The sequence below is a fragment of the Dipodomys spectabilis genome, unplaced genomic scaffold (genome assembly GCF_019054845.1).
Source record: "Dipodomys spectabilis isolate Male_0828 unplaced genomic scaffold, ASM1905484v1 ptg000215l, whole genome shotgun sequence".
Taxonomy (NCBI): domain Eukaryota; kingdom Metazoa; phylum Chordata; class Mammalia; order Rodentia; family Heteromyidae; genus Dipodomys; species Dipodomys spectabilis.
In genome coordinates this window covers 7,822,499-7,843,585 of record NW_024870892.1, presented here as the reverse complement: position 1 = coordinate 7,843,585, position 21,087 = coordinate 7,822,499, and the positions used below count along the sequence as shown (strand labels likewise).

The 21,087-nt window shown below is 51.6% G+C and overlaps 1 protein-coding gene across 3 annotated transcripts in view; it reads right to left on the bottom strand.

Annotated features, from left to right (window-relative positions):
• Atp11a (ATPase phospholipid transporting 11A) overlaps positions 1–21,087 on the bottom strand; it is a 98,026-nt gene that overhangs the window by 26,629 nt on the left and 50,310 nt on the right. For all 3 annotated transcript variants that reach the window (XM_042697200.1, XM_042697201.1, XM_042697202.1), the window contains exons 6-17: positions 18,249–18,377; positions 16,262–16,365; positions 15,892–15,942; positions 12,703–12,767; positions 12,080–12,161; positions 10,947–11,097; positions 9,462–9,659; positions 6,363–6,536; positions 4,591–4,763; positions 2,841–2,912; positions 2,019–2,092; positions 236–339 (exon numbers count right to left, since the gene is read on the bottom strand). In XM_042697200.1, coding sequence (XP_042553134.1) covers positions 236–339; positions 2,019–2,092; positions 2,841–2,912; positions 4,591–4,763; positions 6,363–6,536; positions 9,462–9,659; positions 10,947–11,097; positions 12,080–12,161; positions 12,703–12,767; positions 15,892–15,942; positions 16,262–16,365; positions 18,249–18,377 — 1,377 coding nt within the window. The remainder of the gene's footprint in view (positions 1–235; positions 340–2,018; positions 2,093–2,840; positions 2,913–4,590; positions 4,764–6,362; positions 6,537–9,461; positions 9,660–10,946; positions 11,098–12,079; positions 12,162–12,702; positions 12,768–15,891; positions 15,943–16,261; positions 16,366–18,248; positions 18,378–21,087) is intronic.

The following is a 21,087-nucleotide window of genomic DNA, read 5'->3' as shown; positions in this document are numbered from 1 at the left end:
CCTCACACTGTCTTACTCCAGGGCATGAGGGCCTGTGTGCCTCTCTGTCCCTGAGGGTATAAGTCCTTCTCAGGAGCTCTGTCCCCAGATCCCAGGCTCAAAGCATCAACAAGGAGGAATGAGTGCTGTCATTACAGATAGCACCAAGGCTACCTTTGGTGTCAGAATGCATCAGAGCTGAAAGAAGTTTGCTACCATGAGCAGAGGCAGGGGCCAGAGCTCAGTGAGCACTCACCACCGCATTGCGCTCCACTCTGGAGCGGATCTGGTCCACTTTGCCCTCTATGACTCTGGGAAATATAGAAGAGTCTGCTCCTTTACAAAACAGGTAAATTTCTCCTGTAAAGTGAAAAAAAAATCATGTGAATTTAACACATGACAGAAATAATGATACTGTTTTAAAGATTTTAATGGATCAGTTAACATAGTAGTATCGGGGGAAAAAAATTAAATCTATAGGCAGTAACAAAGCCTCATTTAATTTGTAAAAGAGTAATATCAGGAAAAAATTAAATCCATGGACTATACCAAAACCTCATTTAACTTGCAAAATTCAAAAATGTCAGAGAAAGGAATTGCAAACAAAAGTTAGCTCTGGGTGCTTGGTTTCCTTCTCCTCCCTGGGACCAGGGTGGTGGTGGAGGTGCAGCAAGGCTAGGGCACGTGTCTGACCGCAGAGGAGGGTTGCAGTTTGCTGAAGCTCTAGGCGGACACAAAATCCCTGTGAGCGCCCTGGCATGGAACAAGGTCGTCCATCTTTTCTCTTAGTCATGAGAAACAAGATCTTCCCCACATACCTCCCGTCTGTGCCTACATGATTTTTACTCCTCAAGACAAAGCATTTCTCTGCTTCAGCAGAAACTGCGCTCTGGTGGGGTGCTAGTTCTGATGGGGCAGGGAGCCCATCCTCAGGCGCGTGCCCCAGGCCTGCAGCTCACTGCTGCATGTTGTCATAGAAATGCCACCATGCAGCACCACGGTGGTCAGGGGGCTGCAGAAGGGGCACACTATCATCCACGTGAAGTTCCCAGGAAGCTCGGACACCTTTCCCCAGGCAGGGACAGGCCCCTGATGCTGTGAGCCCTTAGACATGGGCAGCAGCAAGTTTAGAGGGCACCAGAGGCTGGCAGGCAAGTACCTAGCTGGGTTACCTCCTCCAGTAGGGGGGAGGAAAAACACATTTCTGGACTGCTAACAAGGACCAAAGACCATGGCTTGGTGGTATGTTAGGAGCCCACTTTGCCTACTAGATTCTAGGAGGTACTAAGTGCTGAGATGCACAAAAGCATCTGAAACACTGGTATGACAAGCCTGGGATTGTAGCCACGGCTAAGGCCAACCATGGCCAGAAAGGGACAGCACCAGGAAACCTGTTTTGAGTGCCTGGGCAGAGCCTGTGGCCAAGCAAAGGCTAGCGAAGAGCTGGAGGAAACAGCAGTGTGAGGAAGCCACAGGTCCCACCCCTCGGTGCTCACGGAATCACGGAATGAGAGTTTACCCGCAGGTCCTAGGCACTCGCCACGGGCAGCAGGTGCTGGGGCTACTGACAGCAAGCAGGCCGATTTAGAATCTATTCCCAACGATAGCACGTGGTTCAAACAGCTCTTAAGTGTGTTGTTACTTAGAAAAGCCCAGGGAATTCAAAGATGGAGAGGAGGGGTGGTTCAGGTAGTAGAGCACCTACTTAGTAAGTTCAAGGCCCTGAGTTCAAATCCCAGTCTTGCCAAAAGCAGTAAAGTTGTATATTATTCAGACAGACATGTGGCAGTGCCGGGGACTCTCACAAGAGAAATACAATGCACACTGTGTGAGATGACCCTGGGAAGACACCACAGAGATGCAACTATGCTGGATGCCAGCACCCATTTCCTTCCCAACCTGTCACCATGTCAGCGCTTACTCTAGCCTAAAAAAAAAAAAAAGTTCTTAAATCTTAAACTTTAAAGGTCCTACAGAATTTAGCCATCAGAATAAAGCCATAATTATGTACAATTTCAAAAATTAAGAGAAATTCCTACCTGCCGCAGATTTTACGATTACACTCATTCTCCTCCTCACAGAGTCAAAACTCAGAACTTCCAGTAATTCAAATCTGAAAAAGAAAAGTAACAAGTTTACTGTCCTCCAGGTCTGTGGAGCGCCAAACCCACAGCAGGGTGGCAGCACCCTCCGCTCTCTGCCAGTCTTGCCCACCCTGTGTGGGTCTCTCCTTGAAGGCTCTGGATCTTCCAGAATGCCCAGCTCAGCCCTCTGCTAGGGCAACACATAACTTCTGTGTGGATGTGGAAAGCTGACCAGAGATCTGCACTGAGGCCAGCTCTGAAAATGGTTGAGCTGCTGAGGGAGGTGGTGAAATGGACTGGAAGACAGCATCGACCTGTATGCGATATGACAACCAATCCTGTTTTCTGATGCCTTCAACACAAACCTCCTGCCTTTGCAATCAATTGTGAGGAGACATGACCCCACTCGTCTGATGAATCTGCAGTCTCAGGGAGAGGCAATGTGACAGTGGAGTGGTCCCAAATGGAGATCAAAGGCACAGTTGTATAAAGTGCCTTCAGGGACACCTGCTCCACCACCCACACATGGGGGACTGGTGCGAACCATCCCTTTCATGGACCGTCACAGGAGTCTGGGAGCTTGGAATATTCTAGAAGCCTTGAGAACTCCTGAGTTGACCAAAAATACATGATAATGAAACTTTCTTCACTGAACACCAGTTTATGCCTCCAAGGAAAACACTAGGTGGTATCACCCCATGACATCATCAATCCCCTGCCCCTTCTACCATGCAGGTATCTAGAAGGTTCTGCGATGGGAGATCATGGTGTCCTTACCTCTCCAGGTCGTTGTCTCTGTTTAATATCTCCATGAAATTATCTTTCAGCCTTAAGTACGTGAAGCCAAGCCTGCAACAGAGAAGGCAAAGGCTTGGCTGAATCTGAAATGCAGAATCCAACCAGCCCAATGCTTCTCACACTGAGTGAGAGAAAGGCTGCTTTTTGAAGAAACCCTTCCAGCGAAACAGAGGTTGCATAATGCAGTTAAGGGATCATAAGCTAATGTATTGTCAACTCAGAAAATGCTCCAAGCAAAGTCTCCAGCTTACCACTGTTCTCCCCACACCAGACACAGGGGTCATTCCATGTGATGGTTTTCAGAAAAAGGACAGCAGGGCTCTGGACTAGGTTCCTATTTCTGCTACTCTCTATACCGGTTAGTGGGTGTCAGGATGAGGAAGACCTCGGAGGCCGCCTGCTGTGGCTCCAGGCTCCTCCAGCCCTGGCCCGGGAAGCTGACCACCCATAGCAGCCCGGCCATGAGGGTGCTGCCTCTGCATGTGGCATGTGGTGTTGTCCCTCTCCGTGCAGTGTCACACTCTCCGTGCTGTGTCACCCCTCCTCTCCAGCCCTCCCTCCCTGCCGCTGCCATTTAAGGACACAGCTGAAGGCTGTCACCTTGGCCCTGGACTTTTCAGCCTGAACTGTGAAAAATACAGTTACAGAACTGTAATTACACTAATGACGCACTGTGTCTCTTATGAAACTCTGTCTATGCACAGCCAGCCATCAGCGGCCTGCCAGGACGCACAGTGCAGGGAAGCAGTCGGTGTTTGGTCTGCACAGTGCTGACTGGCACCCCAGTGGAGGAGTGCCATACCTTTCCAGGTGCAGGGCACTTGCTGGGAGAGCAAGGAGAGGGCCGAGGACCCCACTAAAGATGGGGATGGAACCCATCACTTAATAGTGCCAGGTGGGAACCAGAGCAGAGGAGAAGGCCCTACTGAAATCATGAGCCCATAGGGAAGGCCTGTCTGCAGGGGACTGTGGCTTATTTAATCCTGTGCAAATCTGTCAACAGCTTGACCTAGCCCAGGAACCTCATGCGTGTGCCTCACATGAACACCAAGCCTGAGCTGTAGCACAAGAGAGCATGGCAGTGTACACCAGCGCTGGGACGCATGAGTGCACAGAGCTCGTGCCACACTGTTCCCTCACCCTGCGGGTAGCACCTGGCTCTTAGTGGCAAAGAAGACCCTGAGTGCTGAGTACTCCCAACAGTCGGGGACTGTCACTGACTGGAACTGTGCCCTGTGTCTGGGATGCCTGAAGCACCTTCCTGAGCATCCACTGACACTGGCATGTCTCTCCAAGAGACCTTAACAAAGACCCTTCGAAAACAAGACTCCACATTGGGCGCAAAAGCTTTGTTTGGATGATCAGTCACAAAAAAAAACAGGCAGAACCTGGCACCAATACTTCTTTCCAGTGATATGACTGGAAATACTGTGGACAGCTAGGCCTCAGTGTTCCAGCATCAGGAGGAAGACTGGAGAGGGGAAGGCTCCCACCTAGAATGCCAGGACACTGGAGATGGCCTGAACTAGCTTACTGTAGATGATTGGAAAATGGCCAGGAGAGAACAAAAGCCACACTGCTTTTCATCAAGGGTCACCCCCCGATGGGCCTGGCTGAGCACAGAGGGTGAGTGGTGCTTTCCAGAGTGAATCGGGGTATGGTCTGTGTTAGACAGCCCATGCTACGTGCACCACCTGCTCTAAGACCCAGGCTGGAGGGGCCGACCCACCTCTGCACACCTTCAACCAGCGCCACCTCGTCAGGCGAGGAAGATATGTACACACAGGACTTGGCTGAGTCTGGCGACTTCCCGGGGCCATCCCCGAGGTCCACGTGGTCATCTTCCTTCACTTGGACGGTGTGGCAGAGGCAGAGAGCCCGGAAAAACAGCTCCTCCCGCTCCTGTCCAAACACAGGCAAGACAAATCTACAAGACCACTGACAGAAGGCCTGGCCTCCAAGAGACAGCCACTGGCCCGGCCCTCCACTGGTCTACATTTGGCTCCTCTGTCTTCCAGCTGTGAAATTACAGGAGCCAGACTGAAGGCAGGGGCTCTGGCCAGCATGATACTGCCAGGAACTGAGAGACACTCAAAATGGCAAGCGATGGCTTCAAGTTTGGGAAAGTCACATGCGAGAGCCACACCCTGGATGGGCTGTCATTCCTGGTAACAAACAGCACCCCGCACCGTACAGGACGGAGACGCCTATGTACAGTGTGCCAGCAGCCTCAGCTCCCAAGGAAGGAGCCAGAACTGGTATGCTGGGTCCCAGCAGGCTGACTGCAGCCCTCTGCCCATAAGCATAACTCCTTTCATGCTGCCTGCTGCACATGGAAGCTGAGGTCTGGAGGGTCTGGAACCTGTGTACAGCCAGAGCAGTAGAAGAAGGGCTGACTCTGTGTGTGTGTAGGGAAGCTGGGGGGGACTGGAAGGGGGCTGATCTACAGCAGCCACAGGACACCTGACCCCTCCTCCTCTCTGGGGTGCTCACATTAGAGAATTTGTGTCCTGGTCGTGTTATGTGTTAAACTCCTACCCACAGATGCCAGGAGCTGGAGCCACCCTGCTAAGGTCCGTGAGTGTGGTTACCACCCGTGTACGTGGGTGTGCACATATGTATCCATAAACATGTGTGCCTGTACACAAGGGTGTGCACACACATGTAATGCTCACACGTTACTCTGGGTCACAGCCTTTTCTGTTCACACAGTGTTTCCAAGAAGTCAATTCTAATGTGTGAATAACTGCCCCCCGCCAGGGAACAGAGTATCGCAGTGACATCCACACCATGGGCTCACAGAGGTACCACAGATAGCCCTGCCTTTTTCAGACACCCTGAATAAAGGGGATGGCTTTTGTGAGCAAGAGCCACAAGACTCACATCCTGAACAGATGCTGCACATGTATAGGCGTCAGGAGCCTAGCACACTCACAACCTGAACAGGCACTGCACATGTACACGTGTCAAGAGCCTAGCACACTCACATCCTGAACAGGCACTGCCCAAGCACACGTCAAGAACCACGCACACTCACATCCTGAACAGGCATTGCACATATACACATGCCAAGAGCCACGCACACTCATATCCTGAATAGGCGTTGCACGAACACACCTGTCAAGAGCCATGCACACTCACATCCTGAACAGGTGCTGCCCGAGCACACGTGTCAAGAACTATGCACACTCACATCCTGAACAGGCGCTGCACACATACATGTGTCAAAAGCCATGCACACTCACATCCTGAACAGGCGCTGCACATGTACATGTGTCAAGAACCACTCACACTCACATCCTGAACAGGCGCTGCACACATACATGTGTCAAGAGCCACGCATACTCATATCCTGAATAGGCATTGCATGCACACACGTGTCAAGAGCCATGCACACTCACATGCTGAATAGGTGCTGCCCGCGCACATGTGTCAAGAGCCATGCACACTCACATGCTGAACAGGCACTGCCTGCGCACATGTGCCCACACTGGTGCGTACCTTCCCGCTGACTCCCGGGGAGGAGTCGATCATGTCGATGCCGGCTGAGTCAGGGAGGACCTGCCCATTGCAGACGACGTGGGGCACGTAGACATGGCCTTCAATGCAGCATTCCCTGAAGGCCATGTTGTTCTCCGTGAGCGTGCCTGTCTTGTCCGTGAAGATGTACTCCACCTGGGGCAGCACACACACAGGTGAGACGGGGGCTTCTCTCGTCCTTTGACACCAGGCTACCCTCACAGCCCAGACAGGGCCCAGGAGCACACACGCCTAACAGGAGTGACCAAGGCTGAGCAGAAAAGAACGTGGCCTTGTTGAAGGACCTTCCCTCAGGAGCCAGCACAATGTGGGCTGGGGGCGATCTCACCGAGCAACAACAGAAAGCACTGTAACGTCACCATAACATCTGCAGTCGAGACTCAAGACCATGCAAGGTTTAGAAGACAGGAGCCCAACAATGGAAAGGACAAAATAGACTATGGACAAAGCACAGACCGTGGTGAAGACATAGCTACTCATTTAAACCCTAAATTTGGGTTAAATATTCTTCATGAGGAGCTCTAAGAAGCAGGTTCTGGGCCACACCGCAAGGTGGACAAGGTGACACTTAGCCTGCACTGTCCCTGCCCGAGGTGGAAAAGGTGGGTGCTGGCAGGAGAGCTGGGGTTGAAGTCAGATTAAAGTACACAGGGACAGAAGGGAGCAGCCCGCTGCAGCCCCTTCCGCCTGAAATAGGCTATGAACCTATTTCTATAAAGCCATAGCACAATGTTATTCTTTCTTACTTGTGCTTTACGCCCTAACATCATTTTTAAAAGGGTCAAACAGAAAAGAATAAATGTTAAGATGTTGGATTTATCCACTTGCTCAACTACAGCTAAACAGGAAGCACATTTCTAGGGATTGTACCTGTGATAACTAACAACAGAAAACTACAACCGCCACATGTTAACCTCTTCACATCTACCAGGCACTGAGGTTATCTCATTTAATCCTATTAACCATCATTACCCCAGTTCTACTATCATGGAGACAGGCTGAAAATTGTTCTGATAATCAGGAACAGCCAGGAGACATCTTCATTTCGACTAGACCAAGTCTGTGAGAGCCCTTGATTTGTTTTTCAGACAGTTTGTTGTTCAGAAATGCTTTTGGCTTCATGTGAATTCATTAGTTCTAACAGATTTGTGGCAGAATCCTTAGTTTTCAACAGATAAGATCTTATCATCTGCAAACCAGGACAGTCCAACTTCCTCTTCTCCCTGGGATGCCCTTTACTTCTTTCTTTTGCCTGACTGTCCTGCATGAGCAGGTGCCTGGACCACTCCTGACCTCTGGCTGAGGGCTGGCCACACCATTTTCAGGTATGCTGAGGAACTTCCTTCCACACCTGGCTGTTAGGAATGGAAGAAAGGGCTGGTGCCTCTCATCAGTTGCTTTTTCTGCATTGTCCTGTTGTCTTGTTCTTCTGCCAGTGTGCTACATTGATTCTTGATGTGCACTGGGGAGCCATGTGGCATTGGGTGGGTCTGCCTGGTCGCAGGGCTTGTGGAGTCACTCTGGCACCTGGTCTCGGTGCCTGGTCTTCTTGGGGCTGGTGGTCTTGTTTGTCATTGTTCATTGTGGGGTTTGCATCTCTGCCCAGTAGGGACAGTGGCTTTTCTTCTTTCTTCACTCTGTGCTCAATACAGGCGTGTCCTCTTCTGCCAGGAACAGCCGCTGGCTCTGCAGGCTCCAATACAACCGTGCACAAAGCCTGCCACTCCGAGGCAGCATGGCCTCTGGGACGGACAGTTGGACAATCTTCTGAGCCTCAGTTTCCCCTCTGGAAATGGAGGTGGTGGCATTGACCTCACAGAGCTGGGCTGCATCTTCCCCTGAGAAGCAGACTTGTGCCTCGCACAGCACCTCACATGCCTGCGGAGAGCAGGCATCATCTGACTGGACGCTGATGGCAACAGGTGGCCTAGAGGTGCCTGCCTGTCCTGACCTCGGGACTTCCCTGTAACCAGCACTGCAGCCTAGCTCAGGAGAGCACAGGTCAAATCTTGTTGCAGTGGACTCCAGACAGGGCTCGAGGGTCTTAGCACTGCTTAATGTTCCTCTTAGAGCAAAACCTTTCCCAGTAGGTGTCTCAGGAACACACAAAACAGGCTGTGTGTGTTGCGCGGCTGCAGGGGGCTCTTCCCTCAGCCCTAACTCGGGCATTGCTGCCAAGAAGAAGCAGCCCACCCAGGCTGTGAAATGCAATAGAAGAAAGTAGCGAATGCCAAACCAGTCACCAGGCAATCCTCATTTCTGGTGAAGGGTACTTCTCACCGGAGGCAGCTCAAGCCCAGGACCATCGCTGCTGGGGCCTCTGGGCCTATGGCAGCCACCAGTACCTCAGGCTGGATCAGAGGACAATGAGTGCCATCTACCAAATGGTCTTTCTGTCAGGACAGGGTGCGACTTTCTGCGCTTCTGTGTTCCCAGGTAGCACTAAAACCAGATGGGACCTCATGCTGCAGGGACACAGTGTGTGTGTGGGGTGGGCAGCACAGCCTCCCACCCCAGTGGTTCTGAGTCACTCTCCACCATTTTGTGTCATCTGCACCATGTCTAGCCAGGTAGCACCTGTGGTTTCCCATACCCACAGAACAAGACACCTCGGGGGTATAGATGAGGGTCCTGATCTCATGTGGCTGCCACCCTAGTCTAAACCCAGGCATTCCGAACTCTGTGCCACATGATGTTATGGAAACTCATCTGTCTTCTTTAAAGAGAAGATACAAGAGGCTGTAAGGATTAATTATCACCTACAAAAGCGATCTTGCCGCTCCCATCCACACAACAGTAAGGCCCAGAAACAGGAAAAAAATCCAGACTTGGTTAATGCAATTAATTTGGCATAGGTTATAAACTGCCAGTTGTTAGGCAGATAAAAGTTCAAAGCCAGCCCTTCAGCGGGTCTAAATGCATGCATGACAGTGGAAAAGGCCTCATCTGACCTCAGGATGACTTAGCAGCACAGCGGGAGCCACAGAGAATCAGATCTGGAGACGCACAGGAGGTTGGCACGGAACTAGCAAAGTATGGGAGATGCCAGCAAATACTGACCTGCCCCAGCTCCTCATTGAGGTCAGAAGTGTTGACCAGGGGTCCCTCGCCCATCTCCTCGTCAAACATGTCTTCATCCCAGGTGATGAAGTAGGAGCCCAGGAACTTCTGCATCTCGACTGTGACGTACATGGACACGGGGATGATGTAGTTGAAAAGGACCATAAAGGCCAGGAAGTCGGTGAAGGCCCTGAGGAACTGAGAGCAGGGGCTGCATCAGAGACGGTGTAAGTACCAAGTACCAAGCACCTTGTTGCACTGGGGAGTACTGAATATCAAGACCATACTGGAGGAGGGGGGAGGAAGCGTATTGAGCCCTTACTGCAGGGGGCAGTACCGAGACCTTAAGGCAGAGGGAGTACTAAAATCTTACCTGGAGGCATAAATGGTAGTGTAATTTGGGACCACACCATTTTCAGACTGCCCAGCCAGGAGTAGGAGTGTTCAGCTGCACTATCAGGAGGTTACACAAGTAAGCGCACTGCCTTGGCACGGGCCAGGCTATGCAACTTCACGACTGAGAATTCATGACCTCTCTTTGTAACTGACAAGTTACCAAAGCTACTAAGAAACAACCCAGAAGCCACACAAAGTAGAAGTGTCTGGTAAGAATGACTTTTCCATAGTCTTATTCCGAGGCCTGAAGGCATGCCAGTTTTAGGGAGGGAGAGGCAAAGTGACACAAGAGGAAAGCCTTGGGACAGCATCTGGGTCTGTACACAGCCCTGCTCTGAAGGCAGAGCAAGCTTTTTTCTGACATGCACCATGACACACACCATTTATGTCCCAATAATGAATAAGCATCGCTGAGCACGCCATCAACATGGGATGCTATGCTAGATTTTGTAGATGTCAGCATACGCACCCCTATTTTGGGGTCATCCCAAAAGCCCATGGGTCACCTTGCCCATTCCTACCAACTGCAGGTGCCCCCAGCCCCAGCTGCATCAGTGACATATTGCCGCTAGGATGCCCATTTCTAGTCACACGCTATTTCTAGTGTCAGACGCAAGATGCGTTGTCCCAGCTACGTGCCAGACACAGAATGCTTTCCCTGGCAACAAGCCAGCTACAGAATGTCCTGCCCTGCTGGCTGATGTCTCCAGGGTCCAGCTGCGACTACAAAGATTTCCTCCTTCCAGCCCCTTCCCCTGGTTCAGGCTCCTCTTCATACTATAACTACCTCCCCTGCCTGAGAGTAGCTTTGCTACTCTCTATCCCGAGAGAGAGAGCCTGTCAGCTTCTACATGTCTGTGTCTGAGTGGTTTTCTGGGCCAGGGCTTATAGGAAACACCCTAAGAATTTCAGACACTGTTCTTACACATCTTCAGACTCGTTACTCAGGGACCCAAAGCCAGCAGAACAGCAGCGTCGGCTGACCTCTAAGGATCCATTCAAGCCTGCATGATCAGCCCTGTACCAAGCCTGTTGTGGTTTTCCAGCATCATCTTTTGTGACAGTCCCTTGGTAGGGCAGCCTCCATACCAGACTCCGCTGTCTCTCGGACTCGGTTTTCTGGTTGTACCAGGGTTCATCTCGGAATGGCTCACTCTGCCACACGTACTTCAGGACAGTATTGACCAGGGCCTTGCTGATCAGGATGCAGAGGTACACAATGAGGAAGGCGTTCATTGACCTGGAGCACACGGAGAGGGAGGTAGTTAGACCTCTTCACACAGCAGGGGCAGAGCTCTTCCTATCTCCCTCACAGCACAGACGGAGCTCTTACTGCCCCCCTCTACCTCCCCAGGCAGGGCTTCACTATGTGAGGAAGAGCCAAGCCACCCACCAAGGCACCCCAAAGATGGCAGCGCCCCACCAGACAGTGGGAAGGGCTGCAAGGAGCAGGGGAGAAACAGCAAAAACACTCTGTGTGGCTGGAATGCTACCACTTTAAAGAAAGCCCAGAAGCTTCCACCAGGAAGCATCAACAAGGGAGTCAAAATTCAGTGATTACTTCCCTTAAGGAGAGGAAGGGGCAAAGTCAGGAGGGAGGGGCACAGTCAGGAGGGAGGGGAAATGTTCAGGTGGGAAGAGCCCAACTTCGGCTGTGGACAGAGGCTTATTTTCTACCATCAGGCTCCACCTTTATACGTGAGCCAGGATAGCAGAGGCCTGGGACAGCACGTCCAGGCCCTCTCAGGGGCCAGGATCCCAGCTGTCAGTCCTCCATGCAGCTCTAGCAGCTCTACAGCGGGGAATGGGAAGCACTCAGCACCCCACCTCGAGCAGGGCACATTTTAACATGGAGCAAAGAGGACCAAACCCCAAGACACATTTCCCTGCAAACCCAGCCATCACCCTGGCGCACTGTTGTCAGGTGTAGTGTTTCATGAAGAGCCTGTTCACTCTCCCAGCGGAAAATGCTGGCTCTCACCAAGTCCCCAGATTAAATAACCCCATTTTTGAGGCCTGCGTGAGTTTGTGGTGATAACAGCTGCGCTGGTCTGGGCCCTGGTATCTAGGGCAGGGCAGGAGTTCAAGGCTGAGCTCCTACACCTACAGAATCAGCTCTGCAGAGGTCAGGACCTTGGAGGAAAGGAACAGGTCAGGGGAAACACTGTGTACAGCACTTAGCGATGGCCAATAGCAGTGACATGGAAGGGGAGGGGCCTTACTTTTCCACAGCAGAGCGCTTCTGGGACTTGGACTGATAGTTCAAGGCCATCTTGGTCTCCATGCCTGTGTAGATAGCCACACCTGGAAGCAGAGGGCTGAACTTGGCACCTGGACCGCCGCGAGCCCCACGCCGCCCACGGGGGAACCAGCTGCACTTCTCATTTCCCAGGTAGGCAAACTGTCAGTTAGTCATGGGACAGGACATTTCAGACAGAGTTCTGAAGTCTGCTCTAATTGTTTAAATTCAGATGTTAATGTACTGAGTTTTCTGACCATGGCCACATTTGTACTTTTCATGAAAACATACAACAGCACATAGAAGTGGGGATACCAGAGAAGGCATGCAGACCTAAAGCAAGTTCCTCTGGGCTGGAGTTGTGTGACTCTCCAAGAACATAACTGTCGGTTTCCGCGCCTACCCTCTGCTGTCCTGTTTGGTGGCTCAGTCATCCCCACCCCCTCACCCCCCCCCCCCACCCAGGGCTTCCTGGAGGGGCGGGTCCTGTGCCGGGCTCTGCACTCCGAAGCACTGTACCTGGACTACGCTGAAGGTTGCAGGCTTGCTTGGTGGAATGTTAACTTTACAAGCTATTGTAAGTGACTCACTAACTGGAATATTTACCGAAGATCTTTTCCGTATTCTTGAGCGTGGCTCCTCGGAGAAGCAAGTTTTCTGACCCGAGTGGCCTGAGAAGACAAGGATGAGAGAGTGTGAGGGAAACCATCTTCAGAGGCCGTGCCTTCCATGAGAACACTCCCCCCCCCCCCCAGTCAGCCTGGCCTCGCCACAGGGCTGTGTGAGGCATGCAGGCTCTTTCTGGGGATAGTGACTTGTGGCAACAGCAGCCCCATCACCAGGAGAGCAGGGAAGCAGGACAAGGTCTCTGACCGGGCATCTAAAAGTTTTGACAGCACTCCTGCTCGAGGTCACACAACGGGTTCCTTCTGGTGGCCCCGTTAGCAGTACCTGGGCCACATCAGAACTGTCACCCCCAACCTTCAGCAGTGACCCTGAGGTGGGGCCAGCCCTCCCCCAACCAGCTGAAGTTTGAGAACGGCTGTGCTAAGGGATCTCAGGATCGTCTGCAGAGTTTTGTTAACCCCTCAGTTATTTCTGTCTTATCCTCATGACACTCAAGAGTCCTGCTTGGCTCCGTCATGTTAAGGATAAGGGCAGGGCAGGATAAGGCTAGGAGGCCATGGCTGTCACGTGTGTGGCTATAATCCATACCTGGCTGCCTTGGGGAATGAGCCACAGCCAAGGATCCTAAACACACTCTAGGAGACAGTGCTGGCCCGGCCCTGGGCAGTGAGCCACAGAGGCAGCTCCAAGCTGTGCCACGGGAAGCCAGTACCTGGAGGCTGGAAACATCGGTTCCTCCTGTTCTCTTTCGAAGTAAATTCAAATGTACAAATTTCCCTATTACTAATACCTTCTTGGTCTCTCTGGAGGGCAGAGGCAGAGAGTTGACAAGTATTTGCAGAGGTTTGTTTTTGCTGTTTTTGGTTTGTATTTAATTTTGTTTTAATGTGGATGGTTGAGAACTTGAGTATCACAACCTTAACATGCAGCCAGTGCATCCAGCCAAGGCAGCTCAGCCAGCACCCAGCTGGAAGCACAGTAGGGGCTGCCTGCTGGGGCACCCCAGGGAGGTATGGCTGGGGCTGGCAGCTGGCAGCCCGTTCCCTCTGCCTGACCACCTCTGAAGATGTGGCTCCCTGAGCTGCACAGGGCTGTCAGCTTCTGTTAGCAATACACTTACAATAATTCATGTCATAGGCGTTAATGAAAACAAATGGCCCATTTAAAATGGGTCTCTGGGAAGTCTAAAAATAAGAGACTCAACCAAGAACTGCTTCTAGTTTGGACAGATGGAAGAAGAAATACACTTGAGGGGACTAAGAAGTGAGTAACTCAAAATAGCCAGTTTCTTCCAGCATTATGAGCATCTTTAAAGATTCAAATATTCAAAGCTTACTGAGTAGCATCAATATCAACACTAAAGGTTGGGTAAACTAAAGGTTGGGTAACATGGCACCCGTGGGCCCCTCCCCACGGGCAGGGAGCATGTCTCCACACAGAACCTGGTTGGCAGGGCTGACTCTAGATCTATCCCAAGGCCCATAGGGATTAACCTATCAACTCAAACATGAAACAAGCCATGTAAACGCTGCATTCTTAATCCCACATTCAGGGAGTGCCTTGAGGTAGAGGCAGGAAACAAGCTCCAACCCAATCAGGGGAAAAATGAGACCTGGTCTGAAAAATAACACATGCATCAAAGGGCAGGGAACATGGCTTAAGGGGCAAAGTGATTGACTAGCACATGTGAGTTCCTCAGTTCAAAACTTGGTAGCAGGGCTGGGAAGGTGGCTCAGTGGTGGAGTGCTTGCCTTGCATGCATGAGGCCCTGGGATCGATTCTTCAGCACCACATAAGCAGAAAAAGCCGGAAGTGGCGCTGTGGCTCAAGTGGTGGAGCGCTAGCCTTGAGCTGAAGAGCTAAGGGACAGTGCCCAGGCCCAGAGTTCAGGCCCCACGACCAGCAAAAAAAAAAAAACAAACAAACTTGGTAGCAGGAAACAAAAGAAAACAGAGCACCACAAAGAACAGAGAAATACAAGTGATTCTGCAATAATATATACTGAGGAGGAACACAACAACACCTCTAATACATCTGGAGAGGTATGGTGCTAACAGCCACCCACTGTGCTGGGTGACAATGGAACACGTGGAGGGCAAATTGCTTCCTTGAAACAACAGCTCTGAGCCCCATGGGAGGCAATCCCTAGGGACCAAGGGATATTTTGGTAACTATTTTGCAGTGTTTCTACTTCTGAGGAAACATTTTAAACACATGATAATAACAGCACTGAGGATATAGAAACCGCTTGAATCTAAGGAAAAATTCCCTCTTCTTTATGGAGAAGTAGCTTTGAAGCCTGCTACACTTTTGCAGGGGTCTAAAGAAGGCTGGTAACGGGAGGGAGGACAGATGAACAACCACAGGCATGGCACTCGGATGATCAACCGCAGGCATGGCACTCGGTAAACATGATGTGGAAAATGCACTATGCATTTTGAAGGCAGGGACAGGACGGGGAAATAGGAAATGATGGAAAGCATGACATTGTCCAAAAAGACATGTACTCATTACCTGACATTTCTTTTTTAAAACCTTCTTATAGGCTAATTTCCTAAACTAAAAATGCAAGTTATCGTTTTATAAGTAACTACTAGACTCAAAACAGCATCAGATGGAAAAGGGAAGCGGGCAGCTCTCAGATGGACATCTGAAGGTGGTGTGGAGCTCTGGATGCACAGTGTGGGACTGCAGTGCTGACACAGACCCTGCGATGGACAGCTCACCAAGCAATGGTCATCCACCAGCCTGAGGGACAGCACACCCAACAACGGCCATCCACCTGCCTCCTGATAGGCAGCAGCTACCTACCTTCCTATGTGGGCTGGCGAGAGCTTCGAGTAAGACCTGCTCTAGTGACCAGCCCAAGTATACTAACACATCTGATAAAATGGCCTCCCAAGTGGAAACCAACTTCGCAGCGTAAGTCCTGTCACACACAATGCATGGCTCTGTGCCCTGCCCAGGTGGCCACTCTGGGCAGTCTTGTAGAGCATCATTATTCCAACACACAAGCAAAGACAAACTCAGGACTGAGAACAGAGCCTGTTCTCTGTGAGGCTGAATCCTACTTTACAAACAGAACAGAGCAGCAAGAGGAGATGCTCAGACCAAGAAAAGAGAAAGAGCTCCTCATACCATAGTGCTGCCAGGATTCCCACGACTCACCTCACCACAGGGTCGTGCTGCTCATTGTAAACATTGATGCGTCCCACAAACCTGGCAACAGAGAAGCCCGGTTAATGACTCGCCGGGAAGGGGCCCCTCAGGGGTGCACTCTTGTCAGGCAGGCCCCATTGAGAACAGATGCCTGTGGAAAGGTCATTCCCCTCCTCAGCAAACCTGCCAGGGCTTAGATGCTCCTCAACCATCTCTTGACAAACTGCCTGGACAGGGAGCAGCCTTTCTCCCTAAGTTTAACCTGCAGGCCGCTGGGGTACGTGTGGATACTGCCTGGAATTTGTAGTGGAGCTGCCTGTCCACAGAGACTGGAGGCCCACGTCTGCAGGCCGTGTTCTCCAAGCTGGGGTGAACTTACTTGTAGAGGTCGGGCTGCGGCTGCTCGCACTCGATGGTGGCATGCAGCCTGTCAACATCCTCCTCCGTGTGGAAGCCCTTGGTGTCCGGCACCGCATAGTGGGTCTGCAGGCAGAGGACAACACCAGCTCACACCCTGCATCGCTCCACCCAGGCTGCTGGGGCACCGTCTGACCCCAGGGGCCACATGGGGACCACCAGGCCGCGGCCACCTCCCACTGCACCCCAGAGGCCAGGTTTTGAAGGATTCCTAGGCTAGCCCTTTGTTAGATCAGGATGGAGAGTTAGAGGTTCCGCAGCACTTTGGGAAGTTCTCTTATCTTCACAACAGGCCTTGAAAATCAGCTCTGTCCCCCTTTCACAGATGTGAGAAGTCAGACAGGGTGAAAAGCCCACTCAAGTCCCAAGGGTAGCGCAGGACTCCCAAGAATTAAGACATCCAGGGCCTCCTCTGTCCTGCTCTATCTTCAAGGCTATGGTTCAACTGTAGTGCTCAGAATGCACCAATAGCACAGGTAGGATGCTAAGTATAAACATACTAGCAGCTAGCATACAACAACCATTCTAACACATTCAGCTCCCAAATGGGACAATAGCCCCCTGCTTCATCTCCAGCAGTGTGCTAACAGAGCGTTAGACACCTCTAAGCCTTCCACTGGACCAGCAATGGTTTCCCTGGGACCAGTCCAAACAGCAGTCCTCGGAAAACAGAGCGCCAGTGGCTCACATAGTCTTGAGGGCTGGATCAGGCCTCTTCTCAGGCTCAGACTAAATCCTCCCTTCATCTAGGGGGCCCCCCACGTCCAGTGCAAGTGCTTATGGCAGAAGGTTCATTCCCTTGGGATACGCTATAGAGAAAATGTGAAAATAAACGCTAAAAATCCCAAGGACTTTCTACAATGATATCATGAACTACTGCATGAGAGACTGCACATCTGCTGGTGTTCTGTGAAAACAGTGTCTCCATCTGTAGAAGAAGCTGCCTCACTGACAGGGACTATATAAGCACTGTTTTGGACCTGCAGATTCATGAGCTATTCTCACTTTCCTCAGCTTGGGAACATCCAGACCTTTTAAGCAAAGAGAAGACATCCTGGAAGATAAACAGCGCTATGTTTTTTTCTATGATTGTCAATTAAAACTTCTGTAGCGTATATAGAATTCTGCCCATGTAGAATTCTATACCAAGTGTGACAAACTAATTACAGCTTTAGAAAATCCTTTTAAGAACATTTTTAGCAAAAAGATACTTACTGTAGAACACTCAGGCAAAAATCTATAACTGTGTGACTTTCCACCCAATCCTATGCTAGGAAAGATACCAATTTTAACTAGTAAAGTGGAAACCTTTAAAGATCCATCTGTCCTTGGGGGGGAGGGGGGAGGCTGGGAAGGGATGAGAAGGGTAAACCAAAGGAGGAGGCTGCAATGCTTGGTAAGAAATGTATGCATTATCCTGCCCATGTAATTGTAACCCCTCTGTACAGTATGTTCACAAATAAAATAAAATAAAATTAAAAAAAAAAAAAAAAGATCCATCTGTCCATTTTGCTACTAAATGGCCTGGGCTAACATGGCAACCATTTCTTTTTTTTGTGGGGGGTCCGGTAGTGAGGCCTGAACTCTGGGCCTGGGCGCTGTCCCTCAGCTCTTCAGCTCAAGGCTAGCACTCTACCACTTGAGTCACAGCGCCACTTCCGGCTGTTTTTCTTTTTTGCTTATGTGGTGCTGAGGAATCGAACCCAAGGCCTCTGGCATGCAAGGCAAGCGCTCTACCACTGAGCCACCTTCTGAGCCCCAAACCATTTCCATTCACCAGAGCTAGCGGTAGTTACATATGCTGAGTGGAAAAATGGGAGGAAAGCCGGCAGGTGTAAGTCCAGGCCCTCCCCGCAGACACCAACAGCATCTGCACATAGCGGCCAGGTCCCCACCAGCAGCTTGGCTAGCTGCTGAAACTCTGACTGCACCCAACACAGGCACGTTACTTTATGACTGGACTCTCCATCGAGGCTGGCGGTGGTGACGTGGCAGGTCCCGTCGGCTCGGTTGCTGGAAAGGAAGATCAAGTCACAGGGGAAGGTCTCATCCTCCTTGACCATGACGATGTCCCCGACCTGAAAGACAGAGGGGACCGGAGCCCCATCGTGGGATGGGGAGAAAGGGCCATAAGTCCCCTTCACAGGCTGGGCTGGAGCCCCCTCGCAGGATGGCCCCCTGTGCTGGAGTTCTTTCCTCTGTGGTGTTCAGTCCTCACTTGATACCACACCATTGGCTCAGAAGCCCCACGGCACACCAGGGAGACTGGGTACAACGAAATCCTGTTAGATGGACCACTCACTCTAGCAAGGCCATTGCTAATCTGGACCAAATATGAGGAGCTCCAATGTCTGATGAAGGGCGGAGAGGGAAGTGTCACTCAGGAGGATGTTGACAGCAGGTGTGAGGAGTTCTCAGCACCTTGTGAGCAGACCACTCCTCCCCCTCGCCCCCCCCTCGCCCCCCCTCCCCTCCCCTCACCCCCCCTCACCCCCCCCTCGTCCCCCCGGCCTCCCAAGGGGAGGAGCAGCCACAGCCGAGACTCATACAGACTTCTAAAGGAAGTCATTCCCTAGGCTTTACATCCCCAGGGAGGGGATCTTTTTGACAGCTGAGGGTGGGGACAAGGCCCCCCCCCCAGAGTCCTCCAATGCCAGGGAAACAGGTGTGATTTGGAAGGCAAGTAATCACTGAACCCCAGTGATCAGGGGGAGCAATAGCTGTGAGGGCTCCTTGGACAGCCTTGCTGCTGTTCCTGGGGCTCCTAGCTCTTGTCTACCTGCAAATGAGGCTCACCACAACATGCACACATTCCAAAATAGACCTCTGGAGAACCTTCCATCAAATCCCACCCAGGATTCAGAGCAGATGAGCTACTATGAAATGCAAATGGAAAGGCACAGGCCATAACCAGCTCAGACGATCCTGGAGGAGTGGTGGGCAGTGGGGTGGGACAGCACAGACACTGTCTGCACAGTGAGCATGGTGAGCACAGTGAGCATGGTGAGCACAGTGAGCATTGTGAGCACCATGAGAGACCTCAGGGAAGGGCCTGGTCCTCAGGACTGGTGCTGACTGCACATTCACAAATGATGCTGGAGCTAACAGGACCCTTGACCAAACCCCCACATCAGAGCCTCACTCAAATGGGACCAGAAACATTAACATGTAAAATATGAAACCACAGGTGTTTAGAAGAACAACACAAGGTCAAACACCTGGGTGTTTCACACCTGGAAAACAGAGCCTCATGGGGAAGCTGAGAAGTCAGAATTCTTCAAGTTAAAGCTTCTGCTCTGCAAAGCACTACATGTTACATGATGGAACACACACTCAAAACAGCGACAAAACCTCCACTGCCTGCTAGCAGGCAGTAGAACAAAGGGACAGCCACAGCATGAGGAGTCCAGGGTGGTTGGGCACCGGGAAGGCTAGCCACGGTCCTTACATCCTTGAAGTGAGCCGGTGTCTAGGGCGAAAGCAGAGCCTCCAGGCTGGTGAGGGGCCACGCGGTGGCTCTTCATGCTGTGGGAACCCTAAGTGGCAGCCACAGCGGGAGCGCCGGGACATTCCTCCTGAGCCAAAGCGCAGCCTCCCAAGGAGTGGGGCAGCCACGCCCCAGCCTCCAATCCAAAGACACAAAGTCTGTCTTCACACCACACCCTGTGGTCACAGCAAAAGCAGAAACACCTCACGCCCCTTGAGCAGCATGTGACTCCCAGCTGGGCTGTATGGACACCAAGGGCAGAACTCACTGGGGCAGAGGGGAAAGGGGAGGCCACACAGGCCAGACGAGAGGCTGGGGTGGAGGAAGGGGGAAGGCCCCCTTGGAATGGCAGTCCTGCAGTGCTGACAGTGTGACCAGAAATGACCAAATCCAAGAGAGAGAATAGACTGGGGCAGGCTCCCCGGGGCCTAGTCCTGCCCACCATGACCACCCATGCTACCATAACCATCCAAAACAAAATGTCAAGAAGGGCTAATTTCCGAGTACCCTCTCGTACCTTCAAAGGCAAAGACAGCTGGCTTACTTTTTCAGCTACAAACCCCAGACCCCAAGCAGGCAGCTACCAAACATTCCCTTCTCTGCATCCTGCTTTATAAAGAAGGATGTGTATCTAGGAGCACAGGTGTCTGCCAGGAAATGCCGTCATTACACGGACTGCACCAAGCCTCGACTCTGAGTTTGTTGATGTAGACATGTTGTCTGCTTCCAGCCCAGTGGTCGTCTAACTCCATGACACTGGGGAAACACCCCAAGCCGGCCCACCAGAGGGAAAGCGCCTTTAGCAGCACAAACACGATGCTACTTAGAAACAAGAGTAATGCACCAACACACACTAACACACAGCCTTATGCTGCCCTGGGGGTGTTTGTGATCACGCCATCCCACCATACACAGAGCAAATGTGTGGTGGTGGGGTAGGGAGCTGTGGCTGGCCCAAGACACACCCTGAGGATGACCAGCTGTCCAGCTGTCATGCTAGGCTAAGAGGAGACGTCTTTCCCTGGGACGGCCATGCTTTCTGATTTGATCCCAATCACTCCATCAGGGAAGCAGTCAGGACACAGGACAGAGCTGCAGGACAAGAGTGTGGGGTGAGGCCTGCACAGGGCAAGGGGTGTATGGAGGAAGAGGTGGCTGGAGATAAAGCTGGGGAATGGAATCTGAGTTCACAGTCTGGTCAGGACTGAAGTAATGGATTTACTTACACTGGGACAAGCTTTGGAACTCTTATTCTCTACGCGCACGCGCACGTGTACACACACACAGAGTCACTTGTGCAC